The 25,732-nt window shown below is 39.2% G+C and overlaps 1 protein-coding gene across 1 annotated transcript in view; it reads left to right on the top strand.

Moving 5' to 3' along the window:
• sema3e (sema domain, immunoglobulin domain (Ig), short basic domain, secreted, (semaphorin) 3E) overlaps positions 1 to 25,732 on the top strand; it is a 41,697-nt gene that overhangs the window by 6,372 nt on the left and 9,593 nt on the right. Inside the window, exons 2-10 of the mRNA XM_057348324.1 lie at positions 10,035 to 10,195; positions 11,198 to 11,257; positions 11,866 to 11,985; positions 16,889 to 16,985; positions 18,169 to 18,285; positions 22,323 to 22,465; positions 22,603 to 22,717; positions 25,316 to 25,385; positions 25,482 to 25,626. Of these exons, the coding sequence (XP_057204307.1) occupies positions 10,035 to 10,195; positions 11,198 to 11,257; positions 11,866 to 11,985; positions 16,889 to 16,985; positions 18,169 to 18,285; positions 22,323 to 22,465; positions 22,603 to 22,717; positions 25,316 to 25,385; positions 25,482 to 25,626 (1,028 nt within the window). The remainder of the gene's footprint in view (positions 1 to 10,034; positions 10,196 to 11,197; positions 11,258 to 11,865; positions 11,986 to 16,888; positions 16,986 to 18,168; positions 18,286 to 22,322; positions 22,466 to 22,602; positions 22,718 to 25,315; positions 25,386 to 25,481; positions 25,627 to 25,732) is intronic.

The following is a 25,732-nucleotide window of genomic DNA, read 5'->3' as shown; positions in this document are numbered from 1 at the left end:
TGTACGGTAGTGACCAAATGTGATGTCCAGAGGGCATATTGGTACAATATTGGCCTTTACATCCTCTTCAGATTAGATTAAACGATCAAAATATAAGAAGTGTGGTACAAAATGGAGAACTAAACTTGGTTAGGTGTTTATTTGGCAAAAAAGCCAATTGATAGTGTATCAGTGTTCCAAAATCTGAGCTGCTACATACAGCTATGGTAAAGTTTGTTTTCGGAAACCGATTTAAAAAAATCAAAAATGATGTTTTTTATTGTGAATTCTAAGTAATATCAATCAAACTGCAGATGGGTTGTTTTGATTTAAATAATACAGCTATAAAAATACCACACAATAAAACATTATAAAAAAATTAAACTTCAAAAATGGAAAGACCAGTCCAGTTTTGCCTTTTATCATCATTTCTGCATGTATTGTGGCTTGAATTTCAACAGAAACGAACCTCAGAAATGTAAAAGACTGAGAGAATGCAAAGATGCAAAAAAAGCGAAAAAAATACGTATTCCATCAAATATTCATTTTTGAACTTTGCATCTTTTTCGGTATTTTGACCAGTTTGTCCTGTTTTCATTTGGAATTTGGAAGAACTGTTGTCACCGTGTTTTCTTAAACACATACCTATAAATATTAAATTCAGAAAAACTGAAAATAATTTTGGAGTGGTCTATTAACATTTGTCCAGTGTCTTGAATAATATATTGGATGATGTCAATTTTCCAAAGTTAGACATCATTTTTGGCCACTACTGTATATGCTGCCCTTGTGTTATAAATTGGCATAATCAGACACACGGTTTTCACTATTTGTCATTCCGAAAGCCAGTTTCCCTTTGAGTCACAGCACACTGCACATGAAAGAGAGAGGATTTATACAAGCAAAACTCCTGTTGTTTCATCACACAGACATTGTATCCATGCTGCATGTGATTTGCCGGCCCGCGGGTCATTGCGTAATTAATGATGTTCTTGAGAGAGAAGAGTTTGTGCTTTAGTTTGGGTCCCTGCCACTTCCTGCCCCCACTGCGTCTTTCTCAGTGTTTCCTCTGACAGTTGTCAGAGGTCTATTTACCCAATAAACTATCATTTCCTTTCAAACAGGGCAGATGACGTGTCGTCATGGAGACAGATTTTATATAGGCAGGATTATAGGAAGGAAGAAATCCTGGGTTTTAATGAATTTAACAGAGATTACAATCAGCACAGGATAGAACGGAGAGACCCACGTATGTCCCGAGAGCATAAGGGCCTTCTTTGATTTACAGCCATTGAAATGAATGCTCATTGGGGATTACCTGACCTTAGAGATCTTTTATTGCCCGGAGAACAACGTGTCCATCAATCTCATGATCCCTCACATCAAAGACACTGTACGATCGTTTTACATGAAACAATGGTCTGGAATTTTAAAGTTACAAACACTCAAGTTTCATGGATGTCCGCTTATGTAGCCTACTCCATTAAAGACGATGCAAAATATATTTTCTACTTCTTTTAACTTCAACTAAGGTTTAACGTTTTTTTTGTCATGGATTTCTAAAGCTTCTCCATCAAGGTTAAATATAAAACAATAAATATGTTTCATGAACTAAAATCTTTGTTATCTTTCAACACATTTGTTGTAGGTGTTGAAAGAGACTTTTTTCCATCTGCCATGTACGTGTGCGTGCAGCCGTGCTGTGTGTAACGCTTGTGTGTCTTGAACAGTTATTCCAATTGGAAGGAAATTACAGGGAATAAAACCGTGGAAATACCCTCAGTTTAATTTCAAAGGATACCACTTAAAATGTGTTTATCCCTGTGCATGCCAAGACATTGAATTGAAAGAGTATCTTAGTAAAACATCCAGAGGTTTGAGGTTAAGAAGTGAAAAGCTCATAAATATAACATAGCTGCATGTTTCCTGTAAAAAGGAATCAAGAGGAATTCGGTTATAATAACAGAAATTAAAATATTTTACACAGAAGATTTTACAAGTTGGCTTGCTTAAGCATGTTATCAGTATTACCGCTTCTCATACATTGAGTTGTGTTGAGCATGATTGAAACCTTTCAACTCAAAGCAAAGCAAAAACTTGAAATGAATGTCTTGAGATGCATTTCCCAAACACATTGTTAGCCAGCTTAGTAGAAACTTAGTTCAATACTTTGTGTTTTTAGTTAAAGAGAGAGTTCACCCAAAAAATAAAAATTCTGTAATCATTTATTCACCCTCTGGTCGTTTCAGATCTGTATGACTTTCTTTCTTTTGCATTACACAAAAGAAGATATTTTGAAGAATGTTGCTAACTGAACGACAATGGTACCCATTGACTTGCACTGATTTTTGTGTCCATACAATAGAAGTGAATGGGTACAGCCATTGTACAGTTACCGACATTCTTCAAAATATCTTATTTTGTGTTATGCAGAAGAAAGAAAGTCAAACAAACAAGCAAGATAGCAAAGTTATGTGGTTGAAACTAGCTTTTCATTTAACCTAGAGGACTCTTATAAGCAAAAGAAGCACCCTAAAATTCAAAGTGTATTAATGTTTAGTACTTTCATTTAAATTGCATGTAATATCTATTCATTCAATCTATTTATTTCTATAATAATATTTAATTTGAATTATTTAAAATCATTTAAATCTTTTTTTATCTGCATCATTTCTTCAGTAATGCATCGTACTGTGGTGCTTATTCAGTGAGTCACGTCATTGAACAACAAACACACCCCTGTAATATTATACACCAAGATAACTCAAATTTGAGACAAATAAAAAAAATGTTTTATTAGGGCTTTCTATGTGCTTTCAAAATGTGTTTTTTCCACATGTATTAAACATAGGGCCTTTTCTTGTTGTTCAGAGCAATCCAAAAGTGAAAAAAAATGGTCCAAAAGAAAAATGGCAAAGTTTGCAATCTTACATAGGTCTAATTAGCAACAATTGCTCATTTCTAATATGTAATGTGATATGTTTGGCATTGTTGAGCACATCATAAGCGTGCTCTGATGGTCTTGGAAGATATTAGTACTACATCAGTTTTTGCCGGAACAAAATTCCCTTTCTGGAAATTTCCAGTGCCACAGAGATGACTTCATGTTGTTGTACAATTCTCATTTCGCCAAATTTTAATGTGGCGTGAGGAAAAATGAAACTAGCTTCAAATGCTATTGAAATCATCATTTACCTCGCAACGATAATCAACAGATCTAGAACTCGTTCCATGTGTGTATCTTTATCTTCACGCACACCACAGCACGCTCCGTCAGGAGTACGTGACCTCTGCCTCCCCTTCCCTTCCTCCTGAGTGATTGACACAAATCCTTTAGACGCAGGCAGATGTACATTGTGTGTTTGTGTATTTGACAATTTCCTCCGTATCAATGCAGCACGTGTCTGGGCAGATAATTGAAGTTTATCTGGTAGCTGCTGTGGAATCGCCAGTAGCATGTTGTTCTAGTCAACACTGCCTGGAAATCAAAATACCTGTCAGTCTTTGTTAACTTGATTGACGGGTCGGAAAGACCCGGGCCCGTGAAAGGGGGTTGGGGGAGTAGATGGGACATTTTTCCCCTCAACAATCTTTTTTGTAGAGTGGCTCAATTTTACATTACATTTACATTTATGCATTTGACAGACGCTTTTATTAAGTGACTTACAGATACATTTCAAGAAATTCCATAACGGGAGATCTTTACGAGGTTATGCACTAAAAGCATCATTCAGCACACCTCGCTCATGTTTTACTCAGGCTTTACTGAGATGTTTATGGAATTATTCTGTAATCTCACTTTATCTCCCTCTCCTCCTCCTTATGTCTGCTCTCTCATGTCATATCTCCGCTCTTAGCTCAGTGTTGCATCGAAGTGTGGAGTCTCTCTCTTACTATAATGTGCCACTGTTGCTTTTAAATGCTTTTATCTCACTCTCATAACCTACGTGCCATAAAGCACAGACAAAACACCTCTTTGCAGCATGCCGTATCTCTACAGAGTCATTGTTTTATCATGGAGATTAAATGAGAATATGGCATTCTTTGCAATGTTGCCCTTGAAATATTTAATGACATAATCATGACATTTCAAAGAAAAAAATTATATGTATATATGTAAAATGCACTTTTTGTGTTAAATGTATCCATTTAAAATGTGCATTTCATGCTATTTGTCTGTGGTGCATTAGAAAAGAAACATGATAAAAGTGCAACCTTACTTAAACCATATGTATTCTCATAAATGACGTGTCCGTAATTTTATTTTGTTACTAAACGTGTTCCCCATTCGCAAAATAACCGCCTGGAAATACTCCCTCTCATGCAGTGTTTGAAATCTACATTTGATTTATTTCCTCATATTAGCAGTTTCCTGTGTTGTTATGTAAAACAGAAGGCAGGTTGATGTTAGCCAGTCTTTTTTTCTGTATGACAGCTGTAATTTACCATAGGTTAAAAGTACAAATAACACCAGTCAGAGTGAATCAAACATGCATAACGCAAAATACGGTACGATGGCTTTGTTATTTGAGACCCCAGGTGCCACCATCTCAGAAGGCCGCAGTGATGTGGGCCCCAGATCAGGGACATCTACCTGTCTGCCCGCCCACAAGAATAAAAGCCCTCTGGACTTAAATATAAACCAAAAACCTTCAGCCGCGTGTTTGTAGTTTGTTGAGTTTGATCAGGGTAAAATTTTCTGTCCATAGACGGCTTTATCGGACGCACGCGGCTGGTCTGTGTGTGGTTATAATATAACAATTTATTTTATTTTTATTTTATTTTTTGTATATTGCTTGTATTAAATTTAATTAAAACTACTCAACAGGGATTGATTCTTTGAGGAGGTCTACCGGATGTTAAGTTTGGGCCACATAACATTTATGTTGTTAACGCTGAAAACGTCAATAGAGCTTGTTAATCGACGTCACGACGTCATTAAGAAATTTAACTATGGTAGGTCGGTCTTGCTGTGTTAAAACCTGCAATAGAATTACGCAGGTGTTCAGGAAAAGCCCCTGGTTCTTTCACTTTCGATTTCTCCATATATCAAACAAATCAAGAAACGGTACATATCAAAACAATAATAGCAGTGGAGTATTATCCTCCCAAGATGGCGGCGCCACCGCAACATAGGGTGTGACCTGACGTCAGCTTCACATTCTATGCGTGTTTAGATATGATATACAGTACGTATCAAGTACAAATGCCTTTATTGTTATATGAGATGCAAGCGCAAGCTTGTAAAATGCTTTATTTCTGAATAAAAATAAATATTTAATGACTTCTAAATTAGTTTAATAAGAAACTATGCTTGAATTGAATCTTGATCTTTTAGTCTTTTTGTATTCTTTTAATCACAAATTAAAACCTTAACACACCCATATTCTCATTATTATGTGACGTAAAGCCTAATGATTTATTTGTAATGTATTTATGTGACCTACAGCAGACATGCTTTATAGATTTATCCATTAATTTGCAAAGAGCATCAAGCTCTTGGAGAAAGAGTTTTTTGTCTAAACTGACGATCAATGTCTATTGATTTATTATAATAGAGGGCAGCATTTCGATTACTCTGTGACCTTGTGTGCTTTATTTATTTATTTAGCTTTAAATATTGAATGCACTATTGCCATTCAATAGAGATGCCTGTTTTGTCTTTGAAGGATATATGACATAGACCCACACTCTGTCTGGGAGAAGGCAAAGATCATATTCCCAACGACGGGATAACCCTTATGATAATTACTAGGGTTAGCAGGTTAACACAGTCAATATGCTGTCCTAGGACACAGAGTCTTCAGTCTTCTCCGCTCAGAATGAGAACAGTCCACAACTATCAGCTCTTTTTAATTAATTAACCTTGGCTTTCCACCTCCTAGTAAAAGAAAGTGAATGAAAATAAACCCCATTTGTGAATTTATGACATGCTTGCATTATGCTACAGTGAGAAAAATATGATTTAAAGGTCCAGTGTATAAAATTTAGCGGCATCTAGTGGTGAGGTTGCAAATTGCAACCAATGCTCACTCCACCCCTCCCCGCTCCCTTTCGAAGCATGACATAGAACTAAGATGTTGTCACGTTTTCGCTTCTTTGCCGAAGGAGATAACATGTTTACCAAACGCGCTCTCTAGAGCAGTTTGTCCGTTTAGGGCTACTGTAGAAACAACATGGCGAATTCCATGCAAGGAGACCCGCGGCGTGTGTAGATAGAAATAGCTCATTCTAAGGAAATAAAAACATAACGCTTCATTATGTAAGATCTTTATACATCTCTGAAGACATAGTTATGTATATTATAGGCCTATTGCATTTCTGACAATAGATCCTCCAAAAAAAGACACATTGGACCTTTAAAAATGACTTTTTCTTTAAATGAAAGATGGAGAAGTCCTGTCAGATGAAAGCAGAAAGCTCTCTTTCCTCTTGGGATGAAAGCACTTTCCTATCTCTGACAGACGATAGCCCCTTAGCGAAGGGAGTGGGTGTCTATATCCGTAATCACCCTATCTTTACTCCTAAATCTGTAATCTTCAGCACTCTAAAGCCCTCTTTAGGGAGAACAGGCACGTCTTTAGACCTGCTAACCAGAGCCGTTGAGAGGGAGAGTCGCGACGATGGAAATTCAAAATTTTCGCGTGTCACGTGATTTACGGAGCCTTCAGATAGTTCCAGGAAGTTATGTTTTCTCTTTAAATGCTTAAAAATTCTTTCATTTTTTTATTCATGACTTATGTCTTTAAATGGGTTAAAAGTTTACCTCAGTTGGTCTGTTTAGCCGCAGCTCCATGCATTACTAGTAACTTCCGGGAACTATTGAGAGGCTCCGTGAATCGCAATTGCTGTTAAAAAAAAGTTCCATGTGGAGTCAACAGAGTTGACGCAACTCTCTCTCTCTCTCAATGGCTCTGCTACTCACCCGCGAGTGAGCTTCATATGACTTAGGCAGAGGAAACAGGTCTTTAGTTTGGCTTACGGGTAAATACAGAGAGTACACCCTGTTCGGCACGTTGGGATTTGGATTAGAGCGGATTTGGGGTTATTTTCCTTTTGGGTCCTTTTTATTAGATGTGGGGTCGGAGATTGACAGTGTTTGCTTTAAGGCTAACATGTGTATAAAGTGTGTAACAGAGTAATTTTAGCGACAACATCAGTGAATCAGACAGTTGCAAATAACATCTACAGACAAAGTGTTTCTTGCCTTAACTATGTTGCCGAAGCATTTTGGGAGGTTAAAACGGTATTCTTTGTAATTGCTAGGGGGTTGCTAGAGAGCCACCTTAGATTCTATGAGCCTTTAATTTAAAGTTTCTTCAATGCAAGTGCACAGAAGAGTTCCAATTAATGTGACCTTAAGTTTGATAAATATTTTACGTTGCAACATCAGACGTGTTTTACAGATGGCTGTCATTACACATCATTACTGGTCATTCGAGCACTATGTGAGTCCAGCACAAATCTGCTGGTTGGATGTGCTTTTTCACCTCAATTTCCGCCACCCGTCCCTCCCTACTAAGCCTAGTGGTACGACCCTTGCCAGGTCAGGGGCACAGAGTTAGTAATGGTGAGGGGTTAAGCTCATTGCCTCAGGGGGAGTTCAGAGTTATCGTTTGACTTGTGTTGTGTAATTGTGCAATTTGCTGTTTGTTCAAGACATAGGGTCTTATTATAAACATTATGACTCGTGGATCTTTTCATTTGGTCTCATTGTGGTTAATAAATAATTATAAAAGAGTATAGGGCAACATCAGGCCAGTACAATCACGAGTTAAGCCTTTCAAATGTATCTGTCTTAAATTACTGCTGTTTTCTTTCTAGCAATCCAAGTAAGAGGCCAAGCAAATAGATTTACGAAGCTCATAATGAAATTGAAGTGGCCCGGGGAAATTTAGTTATTTTATATAGATTGAACATAAAACAAATGACGGGTCAAATAACCATCAATAAGGCCCGAGACCTTGGTATTAATCGGAGTGGATGAATATGAAATTCTTTATGTGTGCTGGCAACTTCATCCAATCTGTTTGTCATTTTGCTGTATAAGGGAACTGGAAATTGAACCTTGAGGCACGCAACGCTGTCACCAGGTTTCTTTCATTTTGCTCTTTGTTAACACATGTGCACCACAAGTTTAGGATGGAAAGTGGTTAGATTGACACGTTAAAAGCAAAGTGTTTATAATTTCGAACAGCTTGTAAGACATTGTTTCATAGACTTGCAATATGGTGACCCCCCACTGGGTATCGTAAGGTTTTGTTTATAGGACACAAGGAAAATTTTGCGTGATATGTTGCGCTTCCAGAAGTCTTAGACCACCCCTGAAATCTTTTTTATTTTGTAAAGTTTTCAGTGTAATAATTTAAGTGAAAGAATGGAAAACTACTCTATTTCGTATCTATCTATTTATCTTATCTACAGTATGTAGTATTTATCTATCTTAAAGGCACAGTTCACCCAAAAATGAAAATTCTGTCATCATTTACTTACCCCTTTTTCATTTCAATCCTGTATGACTTTCTTTCTTCTGCAGAACACAAAAGAAGATATTTTGAAAAATGTTGCTAACCGGACAACGGCGGTACCATTCACATTCATATTGTACAGACACAAAACCAATGCAAGTCAACGGGTACCGCCGTTGTTTGGTTACCAACATTCTTCAAAATGTTTATGTTTGTTTACAGAAGAAAGTCATAGAAGTTTGAAATGACAAGGGTTAGAGAGTAAATCATGACAGAAGTTTCATTTTGGGGTGCACTATCCCTTTAATATTATATGTCTTTTGCTTGAAAACCTGATCCAAGTTTTGCCATCTGATCTTTTATCTGAAGACGCACGCTGGTCAGACTTACAAATCTTTATTTGATTAGTGACCTAGAAATAGTGCAGAACATTAAACATTTCTTTGTCCAGATTTTTCAGAAACTCCCAAAACATTATTTCTAGGTCAAAATAACATTCTCAAAGTTAGATTTGTAGCGTGGACTTATGGAGCTGATTGTATATAGTGTAACATATTAACCCTTCTGACATCTAAATGAACTTGAATTGTGTGTGGGTGTGTTTTCTCGTTTGCATGTTCTCTAAGGCACATCCATTAACCGCAGGGCTGGTAAACCTAATGAGAGACACATTGAATGTGTTTCAGAGGAACTGGCCACAGACTCCTAAAATGTGATCAAAGTCTCTTTAAAAGTCTTTGTCCTTGTAAACATCTTTCTCTTTCCATGTTCTAGTAAATCCTCTCTTATCTACCTTTAGTCTCCTTTCAATCAAAGTGTTCCTCTGCTAGCTTTCCAACAGTACTTTTAATATCTTTCAAACTGGTGAACAGAATGACCATAGATGTCCAGAAATCACCACTTCAGCGGGGTTCAGTCTCCAATGGTGTGTGTGTCAATGGATCAGCCTGCATCTGTGTGCCGGGATTCTGCCATTTCTCAGTGTAACGCAAACAGAGACCATTTAAAATCAAAAACACGTTTTGTCATTGGGCGTGTACGTCTTGAGGGCCAACTCGCACACGCTGAATAAATCAGAAGGTCAAGAACATTGTGAAGGCACCTCCCCCCGGAGCAACCCAAAAAAACACAAACACGTTCAGACACGCCATACCTTGATTAATCACATGATCCAATTTCTGTCATATCGTGATTCACTGCACCAGTGTGCTATGTCTAACTTTGGACACATACATATTTGGTGTGTCTAATCCTATTTTGGCTTTCTGACTGCACTTTGTAGTGGAAAGCAATGCAAGAGACCAAAGATTGGAGTCACCTTATAAGTTTGAAAAGACTAAAGATGTTATAGTTTGCATGCAGGACCCAATAAACAACTTAATTTTAATAAGCCGGACATTTTTGATCAACCAGCTTTGAACAAACTCCAACTAAACTCTATTAAACTTCAGAGCATAACACATTTTGTGCTCCAGACATAAATCCCTAAACTACCTTAGACACCTCATAGCACAGCGTTGAGGACAACTAAACTGCATAGCAACACCCCGGCAACCACTCACCAACCTGTTTCTTGTTTGTTTGCAGAGCTATGGGATTTGAACAGAACGTGGGTGTTTCAGACTGGTGAAGGACATCTGCAGCACTACAGTGTGTTACTGGATGAGACTCGGGAAAGACTGATCATCGGAGGAAAAGATGTCCTCTATTCCCTCGACCTGGAGCGCATCGCTGCCCCTCACAAAGAGGTAGATAAATGCAACCCACAGTTTTTGACAAAGTTCGACATGCGTGTGTGTTTGTGAATGTGGCATGATTGGTTTCATTAATAACAGTATTTTTGCGCAAAAAACGTCTTGTTTTGCTCAATAAAAACATGCACATTTTATAAATAGACAATAATAGCAGGCAGACAAATGCCTGCTATTATGGTTGCCACCATCTGCCTCCTTAAAATTCAGGAATGTTCACCAATACGAATTGATTCCATTTCCATTGATAGTTGCATGTGAAACAATGGCATAAAATGGACTATGAACTGAAAATTGGATATTCAGTACCAGTCAAAAGTTTGGAAACACTTACTCATTCTTCATTAAGATTGTTTACTTCTAGAATAATAGTAAACCCATCTAAACTATGAAGTAGGACGATTGTAAGTGTGGGAATTGTATCTTGTGATTAAAAACATCTAAAATGAATCAAAACTGTTTTATTTTATATTTTAGAATCTTTAAAATTGCAACCCTTTGACTAGAATTTGCTAAATCATTTCTCTTGGCATTTTATAAGTCAGCTTCCTGAGGTCTTACCCAGGGAAGGGTTTTTAAAGAGTACTGAAGAATTTCCCAATCTATTCAGGGATCTTGTTTGCTGCTTTTTCTTCATTATTTGGTCGTCCATTAAAACATATTTTTAAATTGTTCTATTTTTTAATAAAATAAATTAACATGTTGGCACAATTTTTTTGTCTACAAAACTAACTGGTGACATTTAAGCCTACACCATGAGATTAAAAGATTTGTAAGATCATTACAAACATTTCAGTCAATAGTTTCCAAACTCTCTGGTACTGTACATAATATAAAAACAGGAATGTTCTATAGGATAATAGGAGTTAAATATGTGTCCTGGTCATGCAACCAGAGATCAAGAATGATGACAATGACAGTATTCAGCCAAGCAGAAAGAGCCCATTTTTATTCTGGAACGACATTCCCAGAATCCCATTTCCTCTTCTTCTGTTTTAGATTCGCTGGGCCAGCTCTGAAGAGCAGGTGGGGAATTGTTTAATGCAAGGCAGAGAGAAGGTAGATCTTGTTTATATTCTGTAAATGTGATGAGGTGATGTTGTGTTGCATATGTGCAGTGTTCATGAACTGTATGCATTAAACCTTTTTACCTCTCTCTCTCTCTCTCTCTCTCTCTCTCTCTCTCTCTCTCTCTCTCCTCCTCTTTCTCTTCTCTCTCTCTCTCTCTCTCTTCTTCTCTCTCTTCTCCTCTCTCTCTCTCCTCTCCTCCTCTCTCTCCCTCTCTCTCCTTCTCTCTCTCTCTCGTCTCTTCTCTTCTCTCTCCTCCTCTCTCTTCTTCTTTTTCGTTTTCTCTCTCCTCTCACTCTCCCTCTCCTCTTCTCTTCTCCTCTCCCCCCTCTGCCTCTCCTCTCTCCTCCTCGTCTCTCTCTTCCTCTTCCTCTCTCTCTTCTCTCCTCTCTCCCTCTTCTCTCTTTCTCTCTTCTCTCTCTCTCCTCTCTCTCTCCCCTCTCCCTCTCCCCTCTCCCTCCTCTTCCTTCTCCTTCCTCTCTCTCTCTCTCTCTCTCTCTATCTCTCTCTCTCTCCCCCTCTCTCTTTCTTTTTCTCTCTCTCTCTCCCTCTCCCTCTCCCTCTCTCGCCCCCTCTCTCTCTCTCTCTCTCCCTCATAGCCGGAGTGTGCTAACTACATTAAACTGGTGCAGCAGTATAACAGCACCCACCTGTTAGCGTGTGGAACTGGAGCGTTTAACCCCGTGTGTGCTTATATCAGAGTGGGATATGGAAGTGAGGTAAATCTGCTTTACAGACGCCAAACTGCTCCACACCTTTTCTGTCACACACAAAGTGAACAAACATGATTTCTTTGGTATGTTTGAGTCACCACTGACGTGAAGGAACGCCTCAGCGACCGCAGCGCTTATTGTTTCTGAAGCAGACTGTGGTAATTGGAGGAAGAGGGTGAAAATATCCATGGTCAGCTTCAACATGACCCGTCTGTGTCCCTTATTCCAGAAAACTTGAGGTCTTTTTTGTGTTCTCTGAGGAATGTGATAAACATATGAAACGGATCGAATATTCTTTCTCCCTCAGCGTACTGGAAACTACCCCTGTGATCTGTGACTGTAACTTTAACTGTAGTCCACACGTCATGTGTAGATGTCACCACATCAAATAATTCCTGTTATTGAAAATGTTTTACAAGTTAGATTGTTTTCACATTTTTAGACACTGAAACATTGGTTAAGTTTTGTTTCCTGATATCATTGACTGTAAAAGGGTCCAGATGCTTTGCGTCACCGAGCGGTTGAAGGCTGTCTGGAATTCACCTCTGTTGAGGTTTTGGTTGTTTCCAGTTGGAATGAAAATACTTTTACATTGTCGTTCAAAGAATGTCAAATATATGGTGGTTTCGAGACGGATGAAAATGTGACCTACATTATATGGAAAATTTGATGGAGTTTTTTCATCCAGCTTTAAGTTACAAAAAGTAGCAAAAGTGAATAAAGATCAGCATGAGTCTGGCCTAAATGTTCTACTTTTTTCAGCATAGAGGAGCATTACTTCAAATGAAATTTAGGAGAAAAAAATCCATGTTTTTGGCAACTTTAACACAGCCTGCAATGAACGTCTGGTCTCCAGCGAGACCGAGAGCGTTTGTTTTTATACGTGTGTGACGGGAAGTTTTATCATTCTCACTCTGTTAATATCTCCTACCAAACATCCAGACAACCAAAAACAAACATCCCCATCCTCCCATGAGAGCCGCAGTCAAATTACAGAGCGTCTAATCACAGAGAAGAGAGCATTATTTGAAAGAACAGGAGAAGGAAAGAGCAAAGAGCAGACGTTTATTTGAAGAAAACTGAGAATCTAGATTGTTTTTCATCGTGCCAGAAGTCCTAAGGACTCACAAAACGTTTCTCTCAGCTTCGGTCCATCTGAGCTTTCTCAAGAGAAGATTCCATTCTCACCTCATTCAGTGTTTTTTATCCTAACCAGGCGCAAAGATCAGAAATGTGGGAATGGGAGTAGGAAGTACTTCTGGACTCACTGACCCTCGCGCAGAGGTGACGGCAAGCCAGACGTGGAAGATCAGAGAGGGTTTAATTACAGGAGACAAGCTTCAGCGGGGTGCCTGATAACTCCAGCGCTGAGCTACAGGCTGCAGGCACACGCCTCGGTTTAGGGTGTAGCTCTCTTTTTCCAGATTGTAATGAGACGCATAAGAGACGCATATGCGAGAGATGGGCTCTGTACATGTACGAAGATGGATACATGCGCACATTTACACACACTCGACCCCGGAGTGCTGCGATGACACAGCGCAGATGTTGCTATGATGACAGGCAGTGCTGATAAAGCTACAGAGACACAAACCAGAACCTGAGAGAGAGAGAGATACATACCCACATGTGCACACATTCCTCCCCTAACATTAGAAATCAAAGAGGCCTTCTGCACCCGTACGCACATCACCTGACACATCCCAGCACAGGTCCACTCTCACGGTCTGATCTTTCACTAAAACCTGCACTTTTTCATCGGCTTTACACATACTTGCATACTAAAGCGCACACTGTATCTTCTTACGCACATGAAAGCTCATACCTCATCCACACTTTTAATAAAGAGGTCCACATTCCCTGCAGGATTCATGTAAGACACCAGTGGATTTGTTGCAGGAGTGGGTGGTATTCTTGTAGTCAGAATTTATGCATTTTACAGACACTTTTATACATTTACAATCTATGTTTTTTATCAGTACACTCTCAAAAATGAAGGTGCTTAACGGTGCCATCGAAGAACATTTTTTGTCTAAAAAAGAACCTTTAACATCCATTTCACAAAAGGTTCTTTGTGGTGAAAAAAGGCTATAAAAAGGTAAGAAAGAGATGGTTCTTTAAAGAATCTTTGTCTGAATGGTTCTTTGTAGAACCAAAAATGGTTCTTCTATGGCATCGCTGTGAAAGACCTTAAAAAGCACCTTTATTTTGAAGAGTGTATGTGCGTTCCTTGGGATTGAACCCATGACGTTTGTGTTGAGATTAAATGAGAGAAAATGGAAAGTATTGTCTTGTGTATCTCAGATGTTTCTCCTGGGCAGAAGATCATAAGTCTTGCAAGATGAGCTCAGATTTGCCAAGAATGAAATCAAAAGTCAATATTATTGAAGATTTCGATATGTACTCATCATTTACTCATCGAATTTCCCCAAATCCAGATTGTTTCACTTACTCTACTTTCACATAACACCTCCATACTTTTAATATATTTTGACGGTCGTCTCATTTGTTTTTTATTTTTATTTCTCCGCAGCAATTTTATGAGAAACATCTGAGACCAAGTTATTACATTAATGAAACAAACTCTGGGTTAGTTCTCTATTTAAAGGTTAAATGAATTGTGTGAAAGTGATTGTTCGTGGTCAGAAATCACAACAGTGAAATGCTGAACACTTAATTTGGACAATTATGGAACATTTTAAGTTGGAAATGTAATGAGATGGACTAGAGTTTTTTGCAAAAACAATCTAAAAAAAAAGGTGCTTCAAAAGGTTCTTTGATGACATAGAAGAACCTTTTGGTTCCACAGAGAACCTTTAACATCTGAAGAACCTTTCTGTTTCGAAAAAGGTTCTTTGTGGTGAGAAAAGGTTCTTTAGATTATAAAAAAGTAACAAAGAGATGGTTCTTTAAAGAACCTTTGACTGAATGGTTCTTTTTGGAACCGAAAATAGTGTGTGAAATGAAATTCCTGTGTGCAGGATGAAAAAACAGTCGGTCGCACACGGACCTGTTGCATAAACACACACAAATCACTCGTTCCGGCAATTTCCAACCTTGAAATTCACGTGCCTGTCAGTTTTAAGGTGCTTTCTCACCTTACTCCCCACCTCATTTTAACCCCCCTTCAGTCCTTTTAACTTATGAGAACCATGTGTCAACCAACAAACTGTGTGTGTGTGTGTGTGTGTGTGTGTGCGTGCGTGCGTGCGTGCGTGCGTGCGTGTGTGTGAGTGAGTTTGCGTCTGCGTGTCTCCAGGAGGGTTTCATGCATCAGCCTCAGGAAAGAACTGCACCTGATTGAGCTGATTATCATGTGAATCCTTTCTTCAGATGATTCAACCCATCCACAACATGGAAATGACTGCAGGCATGATATGCACACGCACGGCCGTGTGGTGCCCGCAGGATCCCAATGTAACAATCACAAGACTTTAAGTAAGATGTGTATATTTTGATGTAGTCTCTGAATGTACCACAGCAGACTGCTGTTATGATTTATCCCAGTAATGCTCAGCAGTAACAGCACGCTTTTTCAAATAAAACTGAGGTTATGGATTCGGCTAAGGATTTGTTTCCATGGCTGCTTTGTATGAAGCGGAAGGGACGCATTATTGGGTAAAAAACGTCTACCTGCTGAAAGAGTAGATGAATGATCCGGTGAGAAGTAGTGATGGATGAACTGGTGTTGTGCGTCTGGTTTCTCCAAGATCACACGGCGTGAGGAGACATAAATCAAGCTTGTAAAGACCTGCTGGTGATGCTGTGTTGCATAGCTGTGTTGTTGCTTATACCGTCATCTTCTGGTTAAAAATGAGATTGCAGAAAGGACAGAGAAGATGTGCCACTTCAAAGAGATTTCTCATGTGGAAAGGGACCGAAATGTGTGTGTGTGTTCATGTTTGTATATCCCGGTGGGGACCTAAACCTGAATGCACACCAACTCATGGGGACTCGTGTCACCGTGGGGACCAAAATTGAGGTCCACATGGGCAAAAAAGCTTATAAATTGTACAGAACAATATTTTTTAAAGATCTAATAATGCAAAAAGTTTTTTATGATCTTTAGGTTTAGGGGTAGGGTATAAAATATACAGTTTGTACAGTATAAAAAACATTACGCCTATGGACTGTCCCCACAGAGATAGTAAACCGTGCGTGTGCTTTCATTTTTCCTTTTAATGGTTCACCTGGATGTCATATTTCCCTCAAATTTACGTATTGAAAGCCATGTGTGTTTTATGATGAAAAGCCTCTGTAATATTCTCTGATAGTGTGAATAGAAGTTAATGAAAATTTGCACAATTTTTTATGTAAAGAAAACTACATAGACCAGGACAACCTTTTTAGTTGTACATTTCTGCAGTGGGTCACAAAAGAAGAAATTTAAAAAATGTATTACGTCGTTTTGTGTCCATACAGTGGAAGTCAATGGGGAGCCAGAGTCTTTCTTCTAAATATCTTCTTTTGTGTTGTACAAAACAAAGAAAGTCATACAGGTTTGGAATGACATGAGGGTGAACAGATGAAAAAAACATTTTAATTTATGGATAAATATTTCTTTAAAATCATTTAGATCGCTAAATAATGTGTGTGTGTGTGTGGGGGGGGTAAACCCTACGGTATGGGGACAAAATGTCCCCACAAAGATGGCAATATCCAAAACCCTTGTCCTTGTGGGGACATTTTTTTGTCCCCATGAGGAAACAAGCTTATAAATCATACAGAATTAACTTTTTTGAAAATCTAAAAGAGCAGGAAGTTTTTTGTGATTGTTAGGTTTGGGGGTGGGTTAGGGGTAGGGAATATGATATACAGTTTGTACAGTAAAAAACCATTGCGTCTATGGAATGTCCCCGTAAAACATGGAAACCCAACATGTGTGTGCGTGTGTGTGTGTGTTTTCCAGAAGGAACGAGAGTTCAGCTTGGAGTCTGACCACATCAAGAGCGGCAGGGGAAGATGCCCATTCCATCCCAGCAGCCCTTCAGCATCCACCGTGTACCGTAAGCATTCATCCGTTCTCACAGAGCGCTTTCTAAAGAAAACCTCTCCTCCATCATCTCGTCTGTTTAAGATTCTCCGTCTATTCCCTCCTCTCTTTCATTCCTTTCTGGTTTTATATTCCTTTAACTTCCCCCCTTCCGATTCTCTCCGGAGTTTGAAAGCGAGAGTGCGTTCTGAGCCAGGGGGCACCGAGTGCGAAAGCTCTTCAGAGCACACTGCAGCCTGAACCCATCAGAGCGATCATTCAGATGGAGGGGAGGGATATGATTGGAGGGAAATTGAGATGTGAGTTTGATGACTTCCTCTCCGACAGCAGCTGCTGTGAAAGGCGGTTTGTCTACAGCTAGGTTATTAATTTCGAGGCTCCCGCAAGCCCAGAATCAGGATTGTTCGAATGAAGGAAGTTCGAATGTTGAATTAATTTTGCCCTTGAGATCAATATATTTTGATTTAAGACAGGGCAGCACTAGTGAACAAAAATAAAGGGCTTCAAAAAATCTTTACCAGTGGGTGCAGTGCCACCTTGTGGTGTCTTAATGTATAACAATCAAAGTAATAACAAAGATGAGGACTTGTAGCGATAGCTCACCCAAAAATGAAAATTCTTTCTTGTCATTTCAAACCTGTGTGACTTTCTTTCATCTGCAGAACACAAAAGAAGACATTTTGAAGAAACAATATTGCCCCCCATTGACTTCCAGTGTATGGATGGACACAAAACTACGGAGACATTTCTCAAAATATATTTTGCGTTCCAGAGAGGTTCAAACTGGTTTTGAATGACATCGGGGTGAATAAATGATGACGGAATTTGTACTTTGGGTGAACTATCCCTTTAAAATGAATAAAATCACATGATCCATTGAAGTCACGTGACTGATCGCTTTAGATTAGAAGTCTAAAGCGGATATAACAGAAAATCTATTCTATTTAGATGTATGCATTTGACAGACAGTTTTAAACAAACCATTCTACAGTGCATTCAAGCTATACAGCTTTTTATATTGGTATATGTGTTTTCTTTGGGAATCAAACCCAGAAACGTAATGTAATCATTTATTTGTAGTTTACAAGAAATAAATATACTTTATATCGGATTCAATAGTTTCGTTTGAATGACCGACGATAGACAAAATTATTTCTTGTATTGTAGTATAATTTTCTCAAATTTGTTTGGCACAGGTGGCGAGCTGTTTGTCGGTCTGTACACGGATTATTGGGAGAATGATGCAGCTGTGTATCGTCTGGCCAATCACAGCTTCATCAGGACCGAAGTGGGTGACAGACAACAGCTGAATGGTGAGAGCAACATCCCACGAAACCAAAACCTAAACACCAAATCCCTCACAACGCTTTTAACAAAACAGCTCTGTCTCACACACATCGACATGAGACTGAATACTAGGTGAATAATAAATCACAGTTGGTTCAGGAGCGAGACACAGTCCATCCTGTGTGTGGCTCAGAGCGGCCGGCGGTGTCCTGCTGTGAGCCGGTTTAAAGCTTCCCTTTGCTGTATATGTCTTCCTTCAGCACTCATATGGGAGCTCTGGACCTCAGCCCAGACCGGTAGATCTGAGTCGAGAGAGAGAGATTGATATCTTTACCATGTGTGGAATGTAGCAGACGCTGTAGGTGCAGTTAGCACGTCAACTCCATGCTGAGGGAGGCTGGGGGGGGTTCAGAATGGCAGACATTCATCGCTGCATACTGCATACTGTGTAGGGTTGTCACAGTACCATAAACATATCTTACGATACTGTACCAGCTGAAGTATCACGATACCAGGTAGTATCACAATGCCGTGCCATGTACATAATACAAAATAAACCAACATTTCCTAAATACGCAGATTTAGATAAAAACATTTCGTATTTCTATACGGTCATACCACACTTATTTAATGTACACTACAATATTTTGTAGTATTAACTAATTGGATAAATTGTAGCAAATACTTTAGTATACTTTATGATAAGACTCAATGATAAGACTTAGTGATAATTGTAATAATGATAAGTAAATACTAAAGTACACTAGAAAATGTTTTCACGTGGGAACAACTTCAAATGTGAGACAAATTTAATTTATATGGCAGTGTTATAAAGGGAAAAGTTAGGCTTTCTTTAAATGTGAAACAAAGACGGCCAGTAGGTGGCGGCAATTTTTTACCGAGTCAGTGAATCAATTCAACCGTTTCGTTCAAAACGGCTGATTTATTCAAGAACAAAGCAGGTGTCTTGAGGAATGACTCGCTGAATCATTATCTCGTCCGAGTCGTTCACTGCAAAAAGGCCGATGTAAGCGTTCAAATGAATGTTAATGCACATACGCAACACTACCGTTTAAAAATAGAGTGATATCGTGGGTATTTTAAAGCTTAAGCATCGCGATGCTGCCGTAGCACCGGTAGACCGTGCAACATTAATACTGTACAGATATTATATCAGTGGGTCTCAAAGTTTTTCGTTGTCCATTTGTGTAGAGCGCATCGCTTTGCGGCCCCCCCCCCCAAAAACGACTTAATGATAAACTTAGAATTTTAATTAACCAAAGACATACAGGGTTATACAATCCTGTAACGTTAATTCTTTTGGTTGGTGGTCTTATTTTACTGATGTTTGATTGCATAAAATCTATGATAAATGTCATATAATGCCACAAAATCTGTGGCCCCCCTGGATCCATCTTGGGGCCCCCAGTTTGAGAACCACTGTATTATACTGCCCTACAAAGGCAAAGTGCAGTAACTACGCAAACGCTGAAACTGAGAAAAATGCCTTTAAAGTTTTTACACCAGCCAGTCAAACGTGTTGTGGGTAGAATAGTCGTAATGCATTTATGTAATGCCTTATTAGGAAGAATTTTTTTATAGATAAAAACCATAACCACTGATGTGACCTTTGACCACCAAAATGCAGATACTGCACTCTGCCTTTGGATGACCCTACAGAACTAAAACACTATTGCAAAAGCAAAGTGCAATATCTACAATCTAAATGTGTTCATCAAGCTTTCTTCTTGTGTTTCTTGCTACATGTTAATTGTTTAAAATAACTTTATTCATTTTATTGATGTTTGCTCGTTGGGAATGTTAAAATTGCTCAAAAGTAAGCTTCAAGATTAAGAGTCATTTTATCGCAATGCTCCTTTAACCACAAAGTTTTTCTCATTCTGATTCATACCTTTGGAATCCAAAAAACTGATTGGCAAGATGTACTCTGACAGTTGAAAAGCAGATAATTATTATTGAACAAATATGACACTGTGCTGCTGTCATTGCCATGTCCGATTCGCAATTGCATTCGCGTTCCGTGCATACGCGCCCGATTCACGCTTCTAGTCCGTCCATCTCTCCGGCCCATGCGTCCGTTTCGGCCCAAAAAGTACATCGGCCCACCGGGAAAATGCCCGATTACCAATCCAGCCCTGCAATCATGTGATCTAACGTGGTTTGCAAATTGTGGATCGCAAACACAGGCGTGTTGATTTCGAAATCCAGACTCATCGCCTATGTAAATTTAATTTGACATCCAGTAGCCTGGAGTAGGTGGCGATAATGCTCCTGAGGAGGTGTTCGTCATTAAACAAGAAGAAGAAGAAAGGTTGATTGACAGCTACTTCTGTTGATGCCGGGTGCATGTCGAGTTGTCACTTTGCTGAGGAGGCGCAGCTATTGTTAGCTAATTGCGCATAACAATAACTTTACCAGAGCAAACTTTTGAGGGAGTAACCCTTGTCACTACAATTGGATTATCTGACTGAAAGATGTCCGAATCGACGAACATCAACGCAATTATTAATCGGATTATCATTACGAGTGTCAGAGTGGATATTGCCTTCAATGGAGAAGGTAGGCTAATGTGTGTTTAATTTGCTAGCGGCTGGCTAGTTAATGTTACTTTTTTATAAAGCTGTCATTTGTCTTGCTAGGAGTTCATATTTTGCCATCTTCCTTACCCGTCTTTGGTAACTTCACTTACTGCGGTTTGCCTTGGTATTATCTTGGATTTTGTAGTTACTGCAATTTTAACGTTTCTCAGAAACGGGATGAGATTGAACCAGGAGACTTTGTCACAAGACAGAGCAGATGTCACAAAGCGCGTTATAGACCTTAACTCAATTTTGACCAAATGTGCAGTTACTGCGCTTTGCCTTTGGACGGCAGTATACATTACAGATTATTATTGGTAGAAGAAAAGACGGTGTACAGTATGTACGGCACAGTGAGCAGTATGCTGTATTTCATAAGCCCTTGTGTATATGCACCTCAGACAGATGTTACGTCTGTGCTAAGAATAACGTGTTATCTCACATTTAACACAGACTTCTGCTGTAATGCATGAATTATGCAGAGAGGCAAGAAGAGGTGTTAGACTGATCTCATACATCTTCGTAAGAGCCAGTCGCATCCATTTCGACATTATCACATTTAGTCAAACACCATCAGAGCAAGTGCAATGGAGGTCAGTTGTATAATAATGTACAAATGCATAATGCAGACCGTGCAGGACTTCATGTTGCATTTGTTGTGAGTATAATGCGTACTCCGTAGTGCTGGGTTTAGGTCTGTTATTGTATAAAATATAGTCAAAAGGTATTAACTGGTATTAAAGTGAATTCTGTCATTATTTATTCACCCTCTTGTCATTTCAAACCTGTATGACTTTCTTTTTCCAGAGAACACAAAAGAAGATATTTGGAAGAATGTTGTTAACTGGACCCCATTCACTTGCATTGGTTTTGTGTCCATGCAATAGAAGTGAATGGGTGCCAGTGCTGTTCAGTTACCAACTTTCTTCAAAATATCTTTTTTTGTTCTGCAGGAGAAAAGAAGTCATAAAGGTTTCAAATGACAAAATATTCATTTTTGGGTGAACTATAACTATTAGTGTTCTTGATTCTTATTCATACTGGGTATGAAACTCTACAGTAATGTAATCTGCGGCAATCCTACCGGCATGAACATTTATTCAGAGATAGCAGAAGCCTTGATTCAAGGGAACCCTCATGTCATTCCAAACTTGTATGATATTCTTTCTTTGAAGATTGTTGATAACCAAACAACACTGACCCCCTTTGACTTCCATTTTATAAACACAAAACCACCGAGACATTTCTCAAAATATCTTCTTTTGTGTTCCACAGAAAAAAATGGTCATATGCAGGTTTGGAACGACATGAGGGTGAATAAAAGATGGCAGAATTTGTATTTTTGGGTGAACTATCCCTTTGAGTTAAGCACTGGAAAGTTTGGGTCTAATCAGCCTGTTTGTGTTTATTTAACCATTACGTTGTGATAGATTCTCTCTTATGGATCTGTGTGCTGTTCTTAGAGCCCAAGTTTGTGGGATCGGCAGTGATCCCTGACAACGACGATCCTGCTGACGATAAAGTCTACTTTTTCTTCACGGAGCGAGTGGCCAACATGGATGGCGGAAACAAGGCCGTCTACACTAGAGTGGGCAGAGTCTGCGCGGTACAGCTTACTATAACAACAATACAGCTGCTTTGTGCTTGTTTGGCTTTTAAAGATGTACACAGAAGATGTTTAAGAGAAGCACTTATATGAATGGTATTAAAATGAGTTTTTGTCCCGCTCTCTCCATCTGTCAGAATGATCAGGGTGGTCAGAGGATGCTGGTGAACAGGTGGAGCTCATTCCTAAAGACTCGTCTCATCTGCTCTGTGGCTGGTCCTAATGGAATTGACACACATTTTGATGAGCTTGGTATGGTACTTTCTGCTTGTTTATTTTTATTTTTTACAAAGTATTTTAGTTTTCACCTTTAGTCATTCCCATCAGGATGTTGTGTTTGACAAATCTATCTGTCTGTCTGTCTGTCTATCTGTATAACTGTCAGTCTATCCATCTGTCTGCCTGCCAGCCTGTTCGTCTGTCTGCTGTCTGTCAAACTGTCTGTCTATCTGTATTACTGTCTGTCTGTCTGTCAAACTGTCTGTCTATCTGTATAACTGTCTGTCTGTCTGTATACTGTATCTGTCTATCCATTCATCCATCCGTCTGTCTATCTGTAGAACTGTCTGTCAAACTGTCTGTCTGTGTATCTGTATAACTGTCTGTCTGCCTGCCTGTATGTCTAGATAGACAAACTGTTTGCTATCTGTCTGTCAAACTGTCTGTCTAACTCTATAACTGTCTGTCTGTATATCTGTCCATCCATCCATCCGTCTGTCTGTCTGTCTATATAACGGTATGTCTAAGCATCTGTCTGCCTGTTTGTCTGTCTGTCAAACCTGTCTGTCTGTCTGTCAAACCTGTCTGTCTTTCTGTATATCAATCTATCTGTCTGTCTGTCTGTCAAACTTGTCTGTCTGTCTGTCTGTCAAACTTGTCTATCTGTATAACTGTCTGTCTGTCTGTCTGACTGTGTATATATCCGTCCATCCATCTGTCTGTCTGTCTGTATATATATCCATCCATCTGTCTGTCTGTCTATCTGTACAACTGTCTGTCTATCCATCTGTCTGCCTGACTGTTTGTCTGTCTATCTGTCTGCCTGACTGTTTGTCTGTCTATCTGTCTGTCTGTGTGCTATCTGTCTATCTGTATAACTGTCTGTCTGTACATCTATCCATCTGTCTGTCTGTCTATCTGTCTAATGGTCTGTCTGTCTATCTGTATAAGTGTATGTCTGTCTGTACATCTAGCCATCTGTCTATCTGTCTAACTGTCTGTCTGTATAGCTATCCATCCATCTGTCTGTCTATCTGTATAACTGTTTGTCTATCCATCTGTCTGCCTGACTTGACTGTTTGTCTTTATGTCTGTCTGTCAGTCAAACTGTCTGTCTGTCTGTCTATCTGTATAACTTTCTGTCTGTATATCTATCCATCTGTCTGCCTGTCTATCTGTATAACTCTCTGTCTGTCTGTACATCTATCCATCTGTCTATCTGTCTAACTGTCTGTCTGTATAGCTATCCATCCATCTGTCTGTCTATCTGTATAACTGTCTGTCTATCCATCTGTCTGCCTGACTTGACTGTTTGTCTTTATGTCTGTCTGTCAGTCAAACTGTCTGTCTGTCTGTCTATCTGTATAACTTTCTGTCTGTATATCTATCCATCTGTCTGCCTGTCTATCTGTATAACTCTCTGTCTGTCTGTACATCTATCCATCTGTCTATCTGTCTAACTGTCTGTCTGTATAGCTATCCATCCATCTGTCTGTCTATCTGTATAACTGTCTGTCTATCCATCTGTCTGCCTGACTTGACTGTTTGTCTTTATGTCTGTCTGTCAGTCAAACTGTCTGTCTGTCTGTCTATCTGTATAACTTTCTGTCTGTATATCTATCCATCTGTCTGCCTGTCTATCTGTATAACTCTCTGTCTGTCTGTACATCTATCCATCTGTCTATCTGTCTAACTGTCTGTCTGTATAGCTATCCATCCATCTGTCTGTCTATCTGTATAACTGTCTGTCTATCCATCTGTCTGCCTGCCTGACTGTTTGTCTGTATGTCTGTCTGCTATCTGTCTGTCAAACTGTCTGTCTGTTTATCTGTATAACTTTCTGTCTGTCTGTATATCTATTCATCTGTCTGTCTGTCTATCTGTATAATAGTCTGTCTGTATATCTATCCATTCATCCATCTGTTTGACTGGCTGCCTGTCTGCTGTCTGTCTATCAAACTGTCTGTCTATTTGTATATCTATCCATCTGTTCGTCTGTCTAACTGTCTGTCTGCATGTTTATCTATCATTCCGTCTATCTGTCTGTCTATTTGCCTGTTTGTCTGTATGTCTGTCTACTATCTGTCCATCTGTCTGTCTGTGTATCTATCCATCCCTCTATCTATTTATTATTACACATGTGTTTATGTGTGTTTATGCATATACAGATGAATTATCAATGGTTCTCTCTATGGCTTAATTTATCACAGTGAGGGTAAAAGGCAGCAGTTTGATTGAAAAACCTAAACATCCGTTTCACCAGCTGTGATGTTGCAATACAATCACCAAATTGTCTAATCTAAACTTTCTCTGAAGTGTGACTTCTCTGCTTAGACTAGAGCTTATTTGTGTCTCTCTGTGTGGATGTCATATTAAGCGCCCAACTATCAGAGATATGACATTTAGTGTGAAAACTTGTAAAACATGTTCCTGGATCAACATCCCTTGTTTATTGTAAGAACATGCCTGTACACCAATCAGAACCCTCCCTAAAACATCTCTTCAAACCGAGAGCGCTGAAGGATGTTCCTCAAAGGATGTTGATTCAGGGTCATGTCTCATTTGTGTAAATCACACTAAGCTCAAATTCATGTCTGTTTGTTGACGATATGTTTCTGTGTGTTGGTTTAGAGGATGTGTTTGTTCTTCGAAAGAAAGATGAGAGAAACCCAGAGGTCTTTGGTCTGTTCAGCACAACCAGGTGGGAAAATATTCATCTCAGTTTATTTTCATCATTACAGCATTATTGTGATCAAAACACATGCTGGACATTGATCTACATTTGGTTTTCTCTCAGTGCTGTATTCAAAGGTTACGCCGTGTGCATGTACAACATGGAAGACATTCGCGCGGCATTTAACGGACCCTTTGCCCACCGGGAAAAACCCGACCACCACTGGAGTGTATACGAGGGTCGAGTCCCTTTCCCTCGGCCCGGTTCTGTGAGTACTATCTGTCAGGCCTAGATGTATAATGGCACCATTTGTCAATTTGTGTCATAACCTTATTGTCATATCAGAACCCCAAAATGTCACAGCGTGTTTCATT

Source organism: Triplophysa rosa, linkage group LG12, assembly GCF_024868665.1.
Source record: "Triplophysa rosa linkage group LG12, Trosa_1v2, whole genome shotgun sequence".
NCBI lineage: Eukaryota > Metazoa > Chordata > Actinopteri > Cypriniformes > Nemacheilidae > Triplophysa > Triplophysa rosa.
Note: the sequence above shows the minus strand (reverse complement) of the source record. Positions and strands in the feature narration are given on the sequence as shown.